Source organism: Salvelinus sp. IW2-2015, linkage group LG26, assembly GCF_002910315.2.
Source record: "Salvelinus sp. IW2-2015 linkage group LG26, ASM291031v2, whole genome shotgun sequence".
Taxonomy (NCBI): domain Eukaryota; kingdom Metazoa; phylum Chordata; class Actinopteri; order Salmoniformes; family Salmonidae; genus Salvelinus; species Salvelinus sp. IW2-2015.
The window spans coordinates 48,248,051-48,267,483 of record NC_036866.1 but is presented as its reverse complement, the minus strand read 5'-3'; the positions used below and the strand labels follow the sequence as shown (position 1 = coordinate 48,267,483).

The window sequence follows — 19,433 nt, the reverse complement described above, 5'->3', positions numbered from 1 at the left end:
CCTGCTTGGAGTTTGCCAAAAGGCACCTAAATGACTCTCAGACCATGAGAAACAAGATTTTCTGGTCTGATGAAACCAAGAATAAAGTATCTGGCCTGAATGCCAAGCGTCACGTCTGGAGGAAACCTGGCACCATCCCTACAATGAAGCATGGTGGTGGCAGCATCATGCTGCGGGGTTGTTTTTCAGTGGCAGGGACTGGGAGACTAGCCAGGATTGAAGGAAGGAAAGATGAACGGAGCAAAGTACAGAGAGATCCTTGATGAAAACCTGCTCCAGAGCGCTCAGGACCTCAGACTGGGGCGAAGGTTCATCTTCCAACAGGACAAAGACCCTAAGCACACAGCCAAGTCAACACAGGAGTGGCTTTGGGACAAGTCTCTGAATGTCCTTGAGTGGCCCAGCCAGAGCCCTGACTTGAACCCGATCGAATATCTCTGGAGAGACCTAAAAATAGCTGTGCAGCGACACACCCCGTCCAACCTGACTAAAGGGTCTGAATTATTATGTAAATGTGTTATTTCAGTTTTATATTTTTTATACATTTGCAAACATTTCTAAAAACCTGTTTTTGCTTTGTCATTATGGGGTTTTGTGTGTAGATTGAGAAAAAAATACAATTTAATACATTTTAGAATAACATGGAACCCAAACCGGTTGCGTGCATGCGCCATCGTGCATAAATTAATTTATTTTATTATTAGTATTTTTATTTTCCCCCTACACCAAACGCGATCACGACACGCAGGTTAAAATATCAAAACAAACTCTGAACTAATGACATTAATTTGGGGACAGGTCAAAAAGCATTAAACATGTATGGCAATTTAGCCAGTTAGCTTGCACTTGCTAGCTAATTTGTCCTATTTAGCTAGCTTGCTGTAGCTAGCTAATTTGTACTGGGATATAAACATTGAGTTGTTATTTTACCTGAAATGCACAAGGTCCTCTATTCCGACAATTAATCCACACATAAAACGGTCAACCGAATCGTTTATAGCCATCTCTCCTCCTTCCAGGCTTTTTAATCTTTGAACTTATATGGTGATTGGCATCTACACTTTCATAGTATTACCACGACAACCGGCAAAACAGTTTGTCTTTCAATCACCCACGGGGTCTTTCAATCACCCATGAGGAGATGGCACGTGGGTACCTGCTTCTATAAACCAATGAGGAGATGGGAGATGCAGGACTTGCAGCGCGATCTGCGTCAGAAATAGGAATGACTTCTATTTTAGCCCTTGGCAACGCAGACACTCGTTGGCGCGCGCGAGCGAGCAGTGTGGGTGCAATAATTGAATAACATAGATTCCAATATGTATTGTGCAACGCGAGCGGTGTAATCAGCCTCTGAGGCTGTAACGTAACAACATTTTGAAAAAGTCAAGGAGTCTGAATACTTTCCGAAGGCACGGTTTGTACCAAAGATACCTTAAATAAGTATTTTTTTCATGTTTTTCTGCTATATATGCAGTAGGCCATGTATTGTATAACGACACAATCCTTATTTTAATTCAGGTATTTTTTTTCGGTCTTAGGCTCATATAAAGTCCTATCCTTATGCATAAGCTGTCACATCTGCTCCTGCAACCCCCTCTACTACTCATCCTGTGTCTCCTTGATCTGCCGCCACTCCCCCAGTACTCTCTCCGTCCCCCTCTCTCTCTCTATGTGTGTATGATTGTGTGGGCGGAGACAGGTGTGCTGGAGTCAGAGCATATCCCCACCAGCTACTATTCAGATCCTGTTATCCTGTTGTGCCTGTTTTCCTCTCCGCTACAGTTCTGCCCACTCTGACTCTGGTCCCTGTCTCCAGTCCCACATCTCGTCATCTGCTACTCTGTCCTGGATTCCCCACTCTACTACGCCCTTGGATTCCCCTCCGGACCTGCTTACCCTGTCTCAACCCCTCTCGCTCCAGCCTCAGCACCTGGTTTCCAGCTACCCGCCGAGCTTCCCCTGACCTGCACTTCATCTTCCCCGTGTTTCAATAAATACCTTGGTTACTTCATCCCAGTCTCCTCATCTGAGTCTGCTCTTGGGTTCCCCTGTTCCACTCTAATATGCATATGGTTGTTTTGAATAATCATCACCTAAAAAAAGAGCTGCCCATTTGGTGTGTTAGGCTTTGAAACAACATCCACAATGTTTTCCACTCAGTTTCAACCTATTGAACTTTTTTCTTGAAATTGATAAATCACAGTTAGTTTTAAAAGCACATACTGTTTTGATGATAAGTGTTTGATGTGATTTTCGATTGCATTTGCCTTGACATCAGTGGTTAGTTGTACAATAGAGCCGTGAGTACCAGGCCATTAGCGACCTGATGATCGTTAGCAGTTGGGTACTACCAACGCATGTACTGAAAGTATAAGAGGTGGTTGCCGTGACTCAACGGTCACGTCATGTGTTTCCGGTATGTGTGCCTGAAGCGCTGAAAAATATGGACACCTTTAGGGTGGCCCACTCATTTCTAAGGTAACAGGAAGATGGTTTTGCTCGTTGTGAAATTGTGTATTTTAAACACATAGATCACATGGCTATTGAGAGACATGAAAACCTAGGAGATCTTAGTTTTTTTTACCCCTTTTTCTCCCCAATCGCATGGTATCCAATTGGTAGTTACAGTCTTGTCTCATCGCTGCAACTCCCGTACAACTCGGGGGAGGCGAAGGTCGAGAGCCGTGTGTCCTCTGAAACACAACCCAACCAAGTCGCACTGCTTCTTGACACAATGCCCACTTAACCCGGAAGCCAGCCGCACCAATGTGTCGAAGGAAACACTGTACACCTGGCGACAGTGTAAGCATGCACTGCGCCCGGCCCGCCACAGGAGTCGCTAGTGCATGATGGGACAAGGACATCCCTGCCGACCAAATCCTCCCCTAACCCGGACAATGCTGGGCCAATTGTGTGCCGCTCCATGGGTCTCCCGGTCGCGGCCGGCTGCAACAGAGCCTGGACTCAAACCCAGAATCTATAGTGGCACAGTTAGCACTGCGATGCAGTACCTTAGACCACTGCACCACTCGGGAGGAAAACCTGAGAGATCTGAGGGAAATCTTCAGCTTTGCTAAGATCATCTTACAAATTATTCATGAAAACTGAGTTGTCCCTCCTACAATTAGCTGGCTTCCTCTTAAATGATCAAGACACGTGCAAAAACAAAAGATAGGACAGGTGAATAAGATTGCAAGTTTAAACTTTTATTTATAATATAGTACAAGGATATTTTGAGTTTGGTGGGGCGTGGACCTGTACATTATCAACAACAAAGCTGTATAAATTCAACGCCATGGCAACCTGCAAGCAGAACATCACATGACCTGTACTAGCCTGGGTGCCAGTCTTTTTATGCTGTACTGCCAACTCCTTGTCATTCATTGGCATGCCATAGAGCACAAAACAGACTGGCACTCAGGCTAGACCTACTGTATACAGTTTGGCCATGTTTGTGTCAATGTAAAAACTGATAGATCTCTTGAAGATATACCGTATGTAATTTTATACACAGGTAACTGCCAAATAAAGGAAACACCAACATCAAGCTTCTAGATCGCAGTCCAAAAATAAATCATAAGGAATAAGGTATCTATATCTGAGAGGAGAAAACTCCAATAAATAAATACATTTTAAACCCATGTTTCGTCATGTTATTCGGGACCAAACTTTTTACATTATCAATCATAGTCTGCTGCTGGAAAGACTTATGTGTTATGGCTTTACACCCCCTGCTATAATGTGGATAAAGATTTACTTCTTCTTTACTTAACAGAACACCACGTGTGTTCTTTAATGGAAGCCTCTCAAATATAATCCAGTTAGAATCAGGAATTCCCCAGGGTAGCTGTTTAGGACCCTTGCTTTTTTCAATTTTTACTAACGACATGCCACTGACTTTGAGTAAAGCCAGAGTGCCTATGTATGCAGATGACTCAACACTTTACACCGTCAGCTACTACAGCGACTGAAATGACTGCAACACTCAACAAAGGCTGCAGTTAGTTTCAGAGTGGGTGCAAGGAATAAGTTAGCCCTAAAATTTCTACAACTAAAAGCATTGTTTGGAACAAAACTCTCACTAAACCCTAAACCTCAACTAAACTTGTAATAAATAATGTGGAACTTGAGCAAGTTGAGATGACTAAACTGCTTGGAGTAACCCTAGATTGTAAACTGTCATGGTTAAAACATATTGATACAGTAGCTAAGATGGGGAGGAGTCTGTCCATAATAAAGTGCTCCTCTGCCTTCTTAACAACACTATCAACAAGGCAGGTCCTACAGGCCCTAGTTTTGTCACACCTTGACTACTGTTCAGTCGTATGTCAGGTGCCACAAAAAAGGACTTAGGAAATTTGCAATTGGCTCAGAACAGGGCAGCAAGGCTGGCCTTAGACGTACACAGTGAGCTAATATTAATAATATGCATGTCAATCTCTCCTGGCTGAAAGTGGAGGAGAGATTGACTTCATCACTACTTTATTATGAGAGGTATTGGCATGTTGAATGCACCGAGCTGTCTGTCTAAACTACTGTCACACAGCTCGGATACACATGCATACCCCACAAGACATGCCACAAGAGGTCTCTTCACAGTCCCCAAGTCCAGAACAGACTATGGAGGCACACAGTACTACATAAGCCATGACTACATGGAACTCCTTTCCACATCAAGTAACTCATGCCAGCAGTAAAATTTGATTTAAAAAAACGGATTAAAAAAACACCTTATGGAACAGCGGGACTGTGATGCAACACAAACATTGGCGCATACACACACACACACGATAACATAAGCACTATACATACACATGGATTTAGTACTGTAGATATGTGGAAGTGGTGGAGTAGGGGCCTGAGGGCACACAGTGTCGTGAAATCTGTGAATGTATTGTAATGTTTTTAAAAATGGTATAAACTGCCTTAATTTTGCTGGATCCAGGAAGAGAGCTAATGATCAATAATGAATACAAATACACACACACACACACACACACACACACACACACACACACACACACACACACACACACACACACACGCCATTTAAACGCCCTATGCCCCTTTGAGACCCCTCTTTCAAAATAATGGGCAACTGGGCATTTTTATACATGACCCTTAGCATGATGTGATGTTTTAATTGCTTAATTAACTCAGGAACCACATATGTGTGGAAGCACCTGCTTTCAATATACTTTGTATCCCTCATTTACTCAAATGTTTCCTTTATTTTGGCAGTTACCAGTAGCTTCCACTAGCATACATTTAATTGGTTGTACTGTATGCGATTACATATGTACTGTATATAAAGTGCAAAAAGAAATTAAAACACTTAAAGTGAAGGCTTGGGCCTGAAGTGCTGTTTGGATGAGTGTGCAAAACATCCATGTGTACAAACATACATCATCATCGGCACATGACCTGCTGGTTTAGCAACTAGATGCCTGATTCACACTATAGGGCTAAGCCAAGCCTAGCCGAGCTGTACTGAGATGGCCTGGTTATACATCTATCACAGTTCCTGAAACCACGCTAGAAAGCACAATGTGAAAATAAAATATCCAAGCCATAATAGTTTGGTTCAACCCTACAGTGTGAATCAGGAAAAGAGGGTATCTGAGTTATGTTCATTAGAGCATGGAAGGAAACCTTTAAAAATGTTTTGCAATGGAACAATAACATAAGGGTTCTCTTTCAAATACTCATTTCGATTTATCACATATGGGGATTCGCTAGGACCACCAATACTCTTGGAAGGACCAATAGAAATCGTATGTTGGAGACAGAGTGGCAAATGAGGTGAGCCCTTCATCTTCTTATAAGGAGCCACTCTCCAACCCTATGGTCATTCTCGTTCATCTTCCTCGTGAGGACTATTGCTCTCTAGCTCTCAGCATGACTGGAGCCCTGTTTTCCTGCTTAATTGCTCAGAAGCGAACCGTGTAGGATATTTTTGCTGAGCGTAGCTCTTCAGACCCTGTTGAGAGGTTGAGTACTGAACGAAAGGTTTTTGCTTTGTGTCAATTGCTTTTCTACTTCTCAGTCTCCGTTAGTAGCTAGCTTCACGGCTAGCTATTTAGACTTGGTTAGCCCACGCTGCAAGGCTAACTTAGCTAGCTCGCTGAGAGGCAAGTTAACCTCACTAGCATATCCATCTGCAAACACGGTAGCATTGCTAGCTTAACCTATGTTCATCCATTTGTGTTAATTAGACCGACCGTCTCATACTCACGATTCCTTCGGTGGCGGGAGCACACTACCTGACGGCTAACTCTGCCCCCACGCGGTTCCCTTCAGCCAGCACTAAGCTAGCTACGGCACACCTTCACCACAAGGTAGCTGCTAGCTAGCTAAAGCCCCGCTAGCTAGCTAAAGCCCCACTATCCCCGAGGCTATAGCATTCTACTGGGGTCATTATTGCTAGCTATTAGCTGCCTCCCCATCTTACGGGAGCGAGTGACTGAGGATATATCTTCGCTCTTGACAACCCTCCTCCATGGTGCAGGGACAAGATATACCAGTCATATAGCTGTCCTACTGCCCAGAAATATGAATGCATAATTATGAATACAGGATTTTGAATACTTCTTCCTTCAGATACATTGCCTGCTCTGTCTAGAGAGAGCCCACGTCTATCTGGACTGACTTGCTGCACCCTGATAGAAGCGAAGACCCTGTGAAGGCCATGGGAGACCCCATCCCAAAGACGGTGACCACGCCATTTGGGGCGGGAGAGCTGACAAACCAATGAAATAGAGGGATGCCGTATGCTTTTCCAACTATGTTGCCTACCCTCCCTTTTCCGTCTACACAGAGCAAGGGAATAGGGCCTCCCCCTCATCTTCGAGCCACTCGATGGCCAGTGACTTTCGGGGCAGCAGTTATACCCTACTCACAACCAGTCCTGGCAGCTATTGGCACGCAGGGTTTATACCCTAGCAAACAAAGCAATGCTCTACTCTCTCAGGGGGCATAGCTGGTGATATATTTTAAAAAAAAACATTAAAAACATTTTAAGGAAAGGAATGCAGGTCTTTGACTCTTGAAAAAGAGGGCCAACCTCCTTCTGCATGCTCTCTGTTTTACAGAAGTGGTATGACTAAACAGATCGTTTCGTCCTACACTCTGTGTTCCATGGTCTTATGCTCCTTGCAGGACTTTTTTGGACAGAGAGAAGGTTTCTTCATTGTTAAGGTCCTCTAGCCGCTTTCTCGGCCTGCCCAGGCCCTGACAGTAATACAGTTTATCCTAACTGTTGTGTTGTTTATAGGGGGAAGACACGTCCCTTACGCCCAGTCTCTAAGACTTTAGCTCGTCCTGTAATCTCGTTCCCAGACACTTTCGCACAAATGGTCTGGTGGACCAACGCGTCAAACTTGTTGGCCTTCGTTAGCCAATACAGAAAGAACGGGAGAAACTCCCATTGCATAGGCATTGGCTTAATCGGCTTAATCTACCAACCAATCGTCACCCACAACACCTTCCCCTTAACCCTCCCCACTCTTCACAGTCATGTGATTCTCCAAAATGAAATGATGACAAATACATTACTCAGTAGGTCACTCCCATAGAATTCTATGGTCACTCCCACTAAGGCCAACTTTGAATCGTTGATATCCCAGGCGTATATTGCGCCGTGCGCAATAGCCTAGGGATGAGGTTACTCAACCTGGGACATGTCTACTGTGCTTAAGATTCTTTCACAGCAGCTACTAGCCGCTGATAAGCAACATTCCTCAATCTTTTGCTTTACTACTGCCTTTGGCGTCCCTAGAGTGAGTGTGTGGACAGTGCTCTACCAGCCACTGTTCACACCCGCATTCTGCCCTAGGGTTTTTCAGGCTAGCCCTATACCTAACCCCATCCTTGGTCCAGGTCGACAATTTATTTTTGTCGCACCTTGGAGCCTATGGTTTTTCGTCTGTCGCCTTCCCCAGAAGGGCGTTCCTGTTGTTGTCCAGTACACACATTGCACATCTACTTGGATTGAACGAAGGCTCAGGCAAGGGTGTCATGCTTTCAATCATTTGGTTACCACCCTCGAAAGAGGCCTCTGAGGGTTGCTGATGTTGGGACTACCCTGGCTTCGGTGAGCATGTTTGCGATACGAGACTTGGCCATATCACCATAGAGTATGAGATACATTGAAATTAGTATTTGAAAGAGAACTTAAGGTTACTTTCGTAACCCTGGCTCTCTGATATGAGTGAGATGTATCACAGCATTTCACTGCTCACAAGAGTGCGAGGAGAAGCATGCTTGAGAATGACCAGAGGGCGGGAGAGTGGTTCCTTATAAGGAGTTAAGGGGGCTCAGCTCATTCGCCACACTACCTGTCTCCAACAGACGCTTTTGGTTGGTCCTTCTGAGAGTAATAATAATAATAATAATAATACATGGGACTTATATAGCGCTTTCAATGACCCAAAGTCAATCGTAGAAACTAAACAAAAAACTGAGATCAAAACAAGACAATGCCAGTCTAGGCAAGGCACACAATTGGCCCAGCTTCGTCCGGGTTTGGCCGGTGTAAGCCGTCATTGTAAATAAGAATTTGTTCTTAACTGACTTGCGTAGTTAAATAAAGGTTCAATAACAAAAATTGGCCCTGCAGCAATGTTCCAACATCTAGTGGAAAGCATTCCCAGAAGAGTAGAGGCTGTTATATCAGCAAAGGAGGACCAACTCCATATTAATGCCCATGATTTTGGAATGAGATGTTCGACGGGCAGGTGTCCACATACTTTTGGTCATGTACTGTATGATACAATGCATGAAAGGCTTTATCAATCTGTGCAATATATTGAGTTGTACAAATATAAATCAATATGAACTACAGCTGAGAAGAGAAAAAACACAATTTTAAGATTCCGTATGAAACCATTTAATAAGGCATTTATAAATTGTGTGTTCACCATTTATTAATCATTACGCCCACATTTATAAACCATTTACTAATAATTAGTCAAGTATTTTTACAGTCCCTAAAGTGAGCACTATTTATACTTTATGAATATTTTATAAATATTGTGAGTGACCAGTGTAATTTCTCACAAAATGATGGACATGCCATTGGTAGACATTCCTGCATGATTAATAAATGATGAGCAAGCGGTTTGTAAATGCCTTATAAATGCTTTATTTAAAGTGTCACCAAAGCTATTTAAAATCCCCCTTATTTATTTTACAATTAAAAATATAACTTTTGTATCACTGCTCCTCCTTCCTTAACCGAACTTCTCAATTTCCAGTAACTCTACCAAAATTCTCAGCTTTTCCAGAATTCCTGGTTGGAGGATTCTGGATTTCTTGCTTATACCCTCCTGATTCTGGGAATCTTTCAACCTGAATTTCTGGAAAACCTGCTGAATCTTTGGAAAGTTACTGGAATTTTGCAACCCTGATCTCAAGGTTTCATGCTTCGAAATATGAAATTACCTGAAGAAATAAAACTGAGCCTTTCCTTTTTTTATAGAGAAATAACATGGCATCTCTTGTCCTTTTAAAATGTAAGAAAATATCAGCACGGTTAGTTACACTAGATTACCTGCTTTTTAATATATAGTTCATAGTTGTCGTTTTGTCTTGCAGGCCTATCTATAAGGTCTCTTAGTTATAAAAGCAAGTGTATTCAGCATCACAGTTATGTCTCATCAATTTGACAGGTGAGCAGAGAGAGAGAGTAGCCTGGTTCCAGGTCTGTTTGTGCTGTCTTATGGTCCAACGACCATAGTTGGCTATACAGCACAAACAGATCTGGGACCAGGCTAGAGAGGCTAGTGGGGTCGCCTGGTTGGTCTGTTCACCTTTGACCTCTGACCTCGCCATGCCACACACACCAGTGTCTGAAGGTCATAGGCCATCTATTGGTGCTGGGACCCCTGAGGAGAGAGAAAGAGAGAGGTGGAGGGTAAAGGCCCAATGCAGGCGTTTTTATGTCAATATCAAATAATTTCTGGGTAACAATTAAGTACCTTACTCTAATAGATTTACATTAAAATTGGCAAAAATAGCTTAGCAAAAAACAATTTCTCAAGCAGTAATTTTGCTAGGACTGTCTGGGAGAGGTCTGAGTGGGGAAGGGAAAACTGAAAACTAGCTGTTATTGGCAGAGAGTTTTGGAAGTCTTTGTAATTGGTCTATTAACCAATTTACTGCATGGTGATGTCACAATGGAAAGCCGAAACTCCCGCACATGCAAACCTGCTGATTAGAACACCCTATGTAGATTGTATTTTCAAACAGAAACTATCAGGAAATAACACTGATCACATTGTTTAACACTTTCACAGTGTTCGTTTAACCAGCTGTTAATATTATACAAAACACAGGGAAACATAATTTTTTGTGTACTGAGCCTTTAAAGCATGCTCAGAACTTGCACACAGCGTTATAATACCTAGGGCACCTCCTATCTTTACATTGATAGGCTGCTGTGACATTTGTGGCAGTGTGCCCTATAGGTTTTATAAATCTGTGACCTTACATTATCACTACTTGTTTTAGCTAAGCCCTGGATTTGGCGCAGTTGCCTGGTAAACTATATACCTGGATGATTTCAGTTGGAACTTTATGATCCTGCCTATAATAACAGTCCTTACCGTGTTGGTTTAAACCAGAGGGTTTGAATCTCGCTCAGGACCTTATGTCCAGGACAGAAATTGGGCCTTCGAAATAAGAGCAGATCAGTGTCATGCCTATTACACCTTACTGAGTTCTTTATGATAAGCTTACATGCGCACCGTATTCCGGATAGTAGCTCGTAACTCCTACAGAATGATGCATTTCTTGCAGTAAAATGATACAACAAATGTTAATTTTGTCTTGAGAAGAGGAGTGGAGAAATATGATTTATTTCTTTCAGCATCTCAGAAAATGTGAATGTGCGTGTAATGTTATCTTTGACACTGTTATGCAAGCAGACAGTATTTCAACAACATAAAATATGTTCCCAAAACGAACTGAAGCCTTATCAGAAAGGTTTCATCGTTTTCACAGTTTTTAATTTCCTTAAAACCGGTCAAACTGATGGCATTTGTACATTTTGCACAAAATCAATCATTCCACTGTTTTGGAGTTTTTGCGCTTTCTCCCCGGTACCTAAACGAAATAGACAACTTTACCGGTATTAATTAGGTTACTAACACATTCATTCTATCTATGTAAGACATTATTCTGGTGAGCACTACTTTATTTAGTCTTCTTGGGTAACAAGTTATGACAGAAGAGAAGCTGCATGTATCTAACTATACTGTAGTTGACAAACAAATGGTCTACCAAATGTCGGAAATTATTTTTTATTTTATTTTATTTTACCGTTATTTTACCAGGTAAGTTGACTGAGAACACGTTCTCATTTGCAGCAACGACCTGGGGAATAGTTACAGGGGAGAGGAGGGGGATGAATGAGCCAATTGTAAAAAATTATAAGCAGAAAGTTGTCGAAATTAGGGGTGAAAGTAGCCAGTAGGCTATACGGTCCAGTACGGAGTATCAGCAAAATGTATTATTATGGAATTATGGTGTATCGAACTGCGAAGGTAGCCTATTTTTTGAAGAGATTTGTTTGACAATCAGATGAAAACATCATCACCCAACACCCATGATATGCGAAATTGAGCCTACACAGACCGCAAAAAACAACAGTAAATGGGATAAGATGTTTACATGCCACAGTATCCAGTCTAAGATCAGCATATCCCAGGCATCTTATCCGGCTTCCCTACAGCCAGGATAAAAGCTTTTCGGGTTATTGTAAACGGGATATGATGTTTGTGTGTCAACTCGAAAACTGAATACTTGAGTATCCTGAATAATAAGGGAATATTGGTCTGCATGTAAACGTAGTCACTGTGATCAACTTACTGAGTTGGTTCTCTTGCGTTTCCAGCAGTCAGGGTTGAGTCTCTTCTGCTCCTCAGCCAGAGCCTTGGCCTCCACGGTGTACATCCTCCTCTCCTCGTTTTTCATCTTCTTCCACTTGTCACCCAGGATCACGCTGATGGCTCTGTACAGGGACACAAGGACATACTATAATTTATACCGTAATTCATTCAGTCACTCATGTGTGTGGAACTTTATTCATTACTGTGAGAGACAACACTCTTTTCTCTGCTACTGTAATCCTACCTGTGGCTCTGGTCTAAAGCCATAGTCTACTCAGAGACGTTCCTAACATAGAGATCCTTTCATTTTGTAAACAATTTGTCAGAACAGGACGGATGTACTACTGACCCCCCCCCCCCACCCAGAAAATTAGGTTTTACACGCATGCACACACACACATTTGGTCTGCCTACCCACCTGTTATCCTTCCCAGGGTACATCTGTGTGTACTCCAACCTGTACTTCTTAGCGAAGAGCATGAAGGCGTTCATTGGCCGCTTGCATTTGGTGGGCGTGGCCCCGCCAGGGGCCGTCCCTGAGGTATTGCTCCTGTTTGGTTTGCTGGTGGAGGAGGGGTGGGAGGAACTGGAGAGTTTCTCTGGGTCAGGGGAGACAGCGCCACTGCTGGACTGGGAGGTCCTACGCTGCCTGGCCATGCTGCTCAGCACATAGACAGCTGAAGAGTCCAGAGGGGTGAAGTCATAACTGGAGAGAGATATAAAGAGAGAGGGGAGATTAACACAATTTATATCATTTCACCAAAATCTTATCTACTGTGTCATACTGAGGCATTGATATTGTCTGAATAAACTAAGCCCTCGGCAGCATATACCAGTGTGCAGACATTTTTGTTTAACATTGGTATTATTCTGTACCTCCTGAAGGTGTCGAAGACAACAGAGTCGTCACAGTTTATGGAGTCTCTGTGGCCTGGAGGAAGACATAGGTCCCCCACCTGCATCTCATAGCAGGGGATACCGTGCTGCACCACCGTCAGGCTGGGATAGAACGAGGACCAGCCTGCGACAGGAAGAGACATGGAGTTGTAAACATTTTTTTTTTTTTAAATACACAAAAAATATGTGAACCTGTCCAAGATGTAAATCTGGCCTGTACTATAAGGCCCTATCACCATACAGTCTCAAAGATTATCCTACCAATAGGCCTATCCGCTTCCATGGAACATCAAGAGCTGAACATTTGCTTAATCAATCTGATGATAGCTAGAACTTCCGGACTTCAGACTAATAGCGCCTGCATTTATCATTTGCACGCAGTTCCAGTTCGCCCTGTTCCCTTAACTCAGGGGTGTCAAACTCAAATACCCAGTGGGCCAAAATGTAAAACCTGAACAAAGTCGCGGGCCAACATTGAACAAATGAACCTTTTAATATGGACCCAAACAAGTTTTGCTTTAACATTGAATATGGAACAAGCATCGCTTATTACCATACAATATATAATTTAATAGTGGAGACATGCAAAATCGAATTTCAAATGAAAAAACACATCAATGGCATTCATTTATTAAATAAATACAATTTAAATAAAAATCGTATGCCTCTTTTCTATTTGCAGCCTTCTGATTTAAATACCAAAATAAACTTTTTTCAGATGCGTCGCAGCTCTCATCCACAGCGAGGGAGAACGCAACGAAATCTTTTCCCTTTTCCATCAGCTGGTCATACAGATTGGTGGCAAGATCACATGTGCGATCAGCTACTGTGTTCCTGCTCAGGCTCACGTTTGAAAATGCTTGCTTTTTCTCTGGGCATACGAGGTCACAAACTTTCATCATGCACTTTTTCACGAACTCTCCCTCATTAAAGGGCCGGGCTGATTTTGCGATCTCTGCTGCCACTATATAACTAGCCTTTACAGCAGCCTCACTTTGTGATGTGGCTTTTTTGAACATATTCTGTTGTGAAACCAAACTTCTTCTTCATCTCCTCTACTTTCTGGCTCCTTTGAGTCATGTCCATGTCCTTGTATTTGTCATGGTGTTTCGTTTCATAGTTTCGTCTAATGTTGTACTCCTTACTTACAGCCACGTTGACTCCACAAACAGAACAAACAGGTTTGTCTTTTACAATATGTAAACAGATATTCTGCCTCCCACTTGTCCAGAAAGCTCCTGTTTTCTGCCTTTCTTTTCGCCATTTTTGGGAAGGGATAGCGCGCTGACAGTTGTAGCGTCTATGTTGCTATGACTACTGTCACAGAGGAGAGGGCGTTTCTGGGTCCTGTCCTGATTGGCGCGCGAAAACAACAGCAGAGCATTATGGGATTCGTAGTATTAGCGGTGAATGCGCTGTRTAATACCGGCGGGCCAGCTCTAGTAGTAATTTGGTATTGTCTCGCGGGCCAAATATAATTACCCCACGGGCCAAATTTGGCCCGCGGGCCAGAGTTTGACACCCATGCCTTAACTGATTCAGTTATCTTGTTAACAATTCAAAGACATTTCGTTCTTTTACCTTTGTTTTTCACAAAGAAGGGGTGATCAAATCTGCACTCTGCCGTTAAGAGGCCATCTTCTGGCGAGCCGGGGTCAAAGGTGAGTTTGAGGACAGCCTGGCCGTACGACACGTTCTCCTCGTGGGCCACTAGCTTCAGACCTTCCGAACCGTAGCTCTGTAAATCAATCAACATCCAGAGAGAAAAATGTGAGAGGGAGACTAGCCAATCATATCAGATCTGGCGATTAGCAAGGGCATGTTCATAAGGCATCAAATGGTAGAAAACAAACAAACAAGGAGGGACTAGCTGGACTTTTTATTTTTTTCCGCTGTAAAACATTTTGCTACCTTTCGGGCGGTGGACGGCATTATTCTCTCATCATCACCTGACTCATCATCAGAGTCTCCCAGGTCCTCAGCCTCTTGCCACTCCTTGTTAGAACCCCTGTGGAACCGCAGCCGGGTGCCTGAATAGGATGATAACAGCAAAACATTTAGTCAAATAGAGAAAGAGAGAGAGACAGATATTTCTTCTTGCCTTGAGACTTGACTTTTGATGCTTCTTATTGATACATCCTTACTTACAAAGAAGTACAAACAGTATTGGCCTGTCATACTGCTGTCTAAACACCAGAGGCTGATATTTCCCTATGAATTTATGTTCACTCTGGATTAAGTTAGCAACACACAGAGGAAACAGGTACATTTAAACAACAGAGTAAACACAGGCTTAAAAAAAGAATATATTTAATATAACACTTTTCATTACAGAGTTATCTCAAAGCTCTACTGAGGAGAAAAATAAATGATATACAATAAAAACAACATACATTTAGAAACAAGGCAGGTAAAATAGCAATAGTAGGCTAGTTGCTAAATACATTTTAGTTTGGGATTAGGACAATGAAAAAGACTGTGTCTAGAGAAGTCGTTTTTAATAAGGCCCGTTTTAAAAGTTCTGAGTGATGGAGCGGCTCTCAGATGGTCAGGGAGAGCATTCCATAGGCGAGGGGCAAGGGAGCAGAAGGCTCGGTCCCCCATAGTTCGGAGACGTGTCTTGCCGACTTGAAACAGTAGGGAGTGGCTGGAGCGGAGAGTGCGTAGTGGCTCGCTGATTGAGATGAGGTCGCTGATGTAGGTCGGGCTCAATCCATTCAAGGATTTAAATATAAGCATGATGACTTTGAAATCGATCCTGTTGTTGACCGGTAGCTAGTGGAGTTGGGCCAGGATCGTTGTAATGTGGTCTGACTTCTTGCTCTTGGTTAGGACCCTGGCAGCACTGTTCTGGATTAGTTGGAGCCACTGTAGTGATTGCTGGGAGGCCCCCAAACAACACATTGCCGTAGTTGATCAGAGAGAAGATGAAGGCATGGATGAGTTTCTCTGTATCTGGCTGGGAAATGGTATGACCCAGACAGATGGAATAACTATGTTTTACATACTTGTTTTATGTGGGCATCGAAGGACAGAGAAGGATCAAACTTGACTCCTAGGTTGGAGATGACAGGGGACAGGTGGATGGCCTAGCCATTGATTGTAGGGCAGATGTTTCCAGCACTGATGACCTGCTTGGGTGTCCCAATAAGCATAGCCTCAATCTTGCTACTGATCAACTGGAGGAAGTTCTCTTTCATCCATGCCATGCCACAGGATCTGTGATATGTTGCCTGATACAGTCCTGAATCCAGAGTGCACAGCCACTTGTTATCAATGTGTTAGCTAGGCTTTTTCCACAAGTAAAAGGTAAACGCACTCAAGGCCATAATGCTAGGAAAAGCTTATCCATTTCTCTCTGTGTATGTGTGTGTGTGTGCGCGCCTGCGTGCGTGCGTCCATACCTTTCAGGAAACAGTGCCAGGCAGTTGAGGGCCAGGAGTTAGACCAACCCATGTCCTCATCATCAGAGAAGGATGACATAGAGAACACACCAGACTCTGACTCACTGCTGGCCTGAATGGGGGACGTTCAAACAAAGAGAAACATATTACAAAACAGTTGAATAGCACATGTCATAAATTGCTGTTGTTGTCGCAAAGTTATAAAACAGTTGCATTGCCCTGAATGAAGCATGCCAATCAGGGTTGGCCAATGCCACTTCAATTCAGTTCATTAAGGAAATTCCTCAATGAATTTCCAATCCAGAGAAAATTTGAATTTCAGTGAGGGATTTCAGTTTACTTCCTGAATTGACTAAACTAAAATGGAATTGACCACAATGAACACTAATGGTCATATGATCATACATAATCTTGTAGTAGATAGTCTAGGTGACGTGACACATACAAAAACATTTTATTCATTCATTCAGTATAGGAGTGGAGAGGGTGATAGGGTCCACACACAGGAAATGGTTGGACTGAAAGGTAAATGGTGAAAGGTCGTACTCTGACACGTCTGCTGCGCTCCCTAAGGTGACCCCTAGAGGGGCTGGGTGCACTGCTGGCCACGGGAGGTCGGGCGTAAGAATGTAAACTACGACTGGTGGCAAAGATGTGCATAGGAGACGATCTGATGAGAGGAATAAAGAGAAATACATATTAATTATCAATACATTAACAATCTAACACCATCACTTTGCCCGTCCATGAGACGACCTGATAAGGAGAAATACAGATATACATATCAAATTCAACATATCAAACATCAACCTAATGCTTTGTTGATGTGTGGCTCTGTCTGTGTGTGTATGTGTGTGTGTACCACGTGCCTTTGTGTGACATGCATGTGTATTGTGTATGCGTTGTCAACCCCTAAACACAACAGGTACCTCTTGATGGGAGGAGGCTCCTGCAGTAGGGGGCTCTGAGGGCTGGTGGCAATGTTAGCCAGCTCAGTCAGCCAATTGGTGTGAGGGTAACCAGCTATACACTCCTGATGTGACACCCCAGTTCCCACGTGGAACAGCACCGGAGAGGACTGGTTCTCCTCTACCTCCTGCAGCTCTGGCAGGTCATCTGGAGCGGGAGGGGAGTGAGGTTGGTCGGGTTTGTGCTTATAAGTGTTCAGAATATAACTAAATAGAAAATTCCTGTCCTTTATGGTAACACTTTACATTGCAGTCTTATACCTGTATACTGTGTCTGTGTGTGTGTGTGTGTTATGTAGACCAATTACATAATAGCAGATATTTACCATACTCCATGGGAGTAGGGGGGTAGCCAGGTGATGAGGACAGAACCTCATTGCATTTCAGAAGATCAAAGGAGTCTTCTATTCTATTTGCATCCATCTTGTTTTCCTCAACTTGTTCAGTCTTATTAACTTCCCATAACATATTACGCCATGTCAGCTGGCAAGTCTGTAGACAGCCACTGGAGACAACGATAAATTACAATTTCAGAATCTGCCCACAACAGGTATATATAAAACATACAAAATTATGAAATAATATGCTTTGAATTATTTGGTTAAACGCTAGGCCTATGTAATTTTTGTTTGCATTGAATATTAATAGGTGAGTAATAAAATAAAAGGCACTGGTTAAAAAAGCATAGATGACTGCATTATTCTACAATCACGAATCCCCATTTCCTGTGGCAATATCACATTATGGCCATAATAAATTAAATCAAATCTGCAGGTCATTACATAGGGGATAAAAAGCCTCCATATAAAAAGTCCTTTGTCTGTGTGGACTAGATAAAGAACAGTCATGTGACCATATGAGTGCAGCCCTTGTTTATAAACGTTGGGAACTTCGCGCACGCGCACCAGAGCTCATTCATTCATAACTGCGTAACAAGCACTTGTCAATAACGCTGTTATGATCATACAAAAATTCCAAAATATCGAGAGAAAAAGCAATATAATTTCATAGGTAAAGGCGAATTGAGAAATATCAACGTGTCATGCCACCTAGTCTGAGCAATGTAGGCTACATTAGAAAGGATCGGCGGAAGACAATAACAAGCTTTCGGCTTCGTAGCTGTGGCCAAATGAAATGTAGCCATTTTTTTTTAGGTTATCGTAGAAACTTAAATTGTAAAGTTACGATTATATCTAATGTTAGGCGATGAATGGCTTTCTAGATATCCGATAACTAATCTTCCGCAATTTATTTCTTGACATTTTGATTCTTGGAAAACTAGCTAAAACATAGAATGGCACTTATTACTCTTAGAAATGTGAAAAGTTGACATAGCCTATAGCCAACTGTCCAATTACTTTTTTTCTATAATGCAATATGTTATTGTGTTGAGTGCTGTCACAAGGGAATATACTTTCTTGTCACAGCTAGAAAATAACCAAGCTCACTTGTAAACAAAAGAATGTCAACAAGTTCAGACACGACGCCGCTTGCGCCCGTGTTCGAGATTGTCAAATGAATGAACCGAAAATGTACATTCAGTCCGAAGTTTTTTCCCGAAACATTGTTTTACTACTTTGAAAGCAGGCTGTCTTTGTCACTATATTGGTGAATAGCTAGCAAGCTGATAGCCTAGCAAGCTAATGTTACAACCAAAATAACAAACATAACAATGAACAAAATCTGTCTAGAATAAATTGTCAATCGACATCGAACGGTCGAATGACAACTGTTCCACTCCACCAAACTATACGCGCTGAATAAAGAAAATTACACTGCGTATTTCTCAAGATTAGTTAGACTTTTGTTTCTTAGAAATCTGTTATTTTACCAAACCTGTCGCCATCAAGTAACTCTCTTACATTCATTGAAGGGGTGGGAAGGAATACTTCCAAAACCGGTCATCTATTGGTGGATATAAACGTCAGTAAAGTTAACCTCTAATCGTTATTGGTGGGTTCATGACGGTACTAAAAGAGCCTGGTTTGGTTTGTTAATCAAACGTCCATTGGCTGAATGTGCACGTCCGTTATTTCCCAGAAACAGATGATTGGTCATAACAAGGAGAATACAATTAATCCTTTGTTATTGAAACTCACAGGAATGTTCTTATATTATCTCTGTTGAATAACAGTGTACAGCTTCAATTCTTGGACCGACTCTCCCACCTCTACGCATACGACACCATTCTGTATACTTCTGGCCCTTCTTTGAACACTGTGTTGACAACCCTCCAGACGGGCTTCAATGCCATACAACTCTCCTTCCGTGGC

General features: G+C 42.6%; 1 protein-coding gene across 8 annotated transcripts in view; it reads right to left on the bottom strand.

Annotated features, from left to right (window-relative positions):
* The window catches only part of LOC111952328 (HMG box-containing protein 1-like), a 36,458-nt gene extending 17,367 nt beyond the window's left edge, over positions 1-19,091 (bottom strand). For 2 of the 8 annotated variants that reach the window (XR_002875711.1, XR_011474227.1), the window contains exons 1-11: positions 18,992-19,038; positions 17,487-17,665; positions 17,122-17,308; positions 16,739-16,862; positions 16,193-16,304; positions 14,700-14,818; positions 14,370-14,526; positions 12,768-12,912; positions 12,310-12,597; positions 11,872-12,013; positions 9,813-9,887 (exon numbers count right to left, since the gene is read on the bottom strand). Coding sequence is in view for 6 of the 8 variants with exons in the window: in XM_024134609.2 (XP_023990377.1) it covers positions 10,650-10,673; positions 11,872-12,013; positions 12,310-12,597; positions 12,768-12,912; positions 14,370-14,526; positions 14,700-14,818; positions 16,193-16,304; positions 16,739-16,862; positions 17,122-17,308; positions 17,487-17,628 (1,440 nt within the window). In the remaining 2 variants the exon portion in view is untranslated. Of the gene's footprint in view, positions 1-3,188; positions 9,888-10,607; positions 10,674-11,871; positions 12,014-12,309; positions 12,598-12,767; positions 12,913-14,369; positions 14,527-14,699; positions 14,819-16,192; positions 16,305-16,738; positions 16,863-17,121; positions 17,309-17,486; positions 17,666-18,608 lie in introns of those variants that run through there. The other 6 variants (XM_070435353.1, XM_070435350.1, XM_024134609.2 and 3 more) reach the window with 5 other exon arrangements.
* Positions 19,092-19,433: the final 342 nt, after the last annotated feature.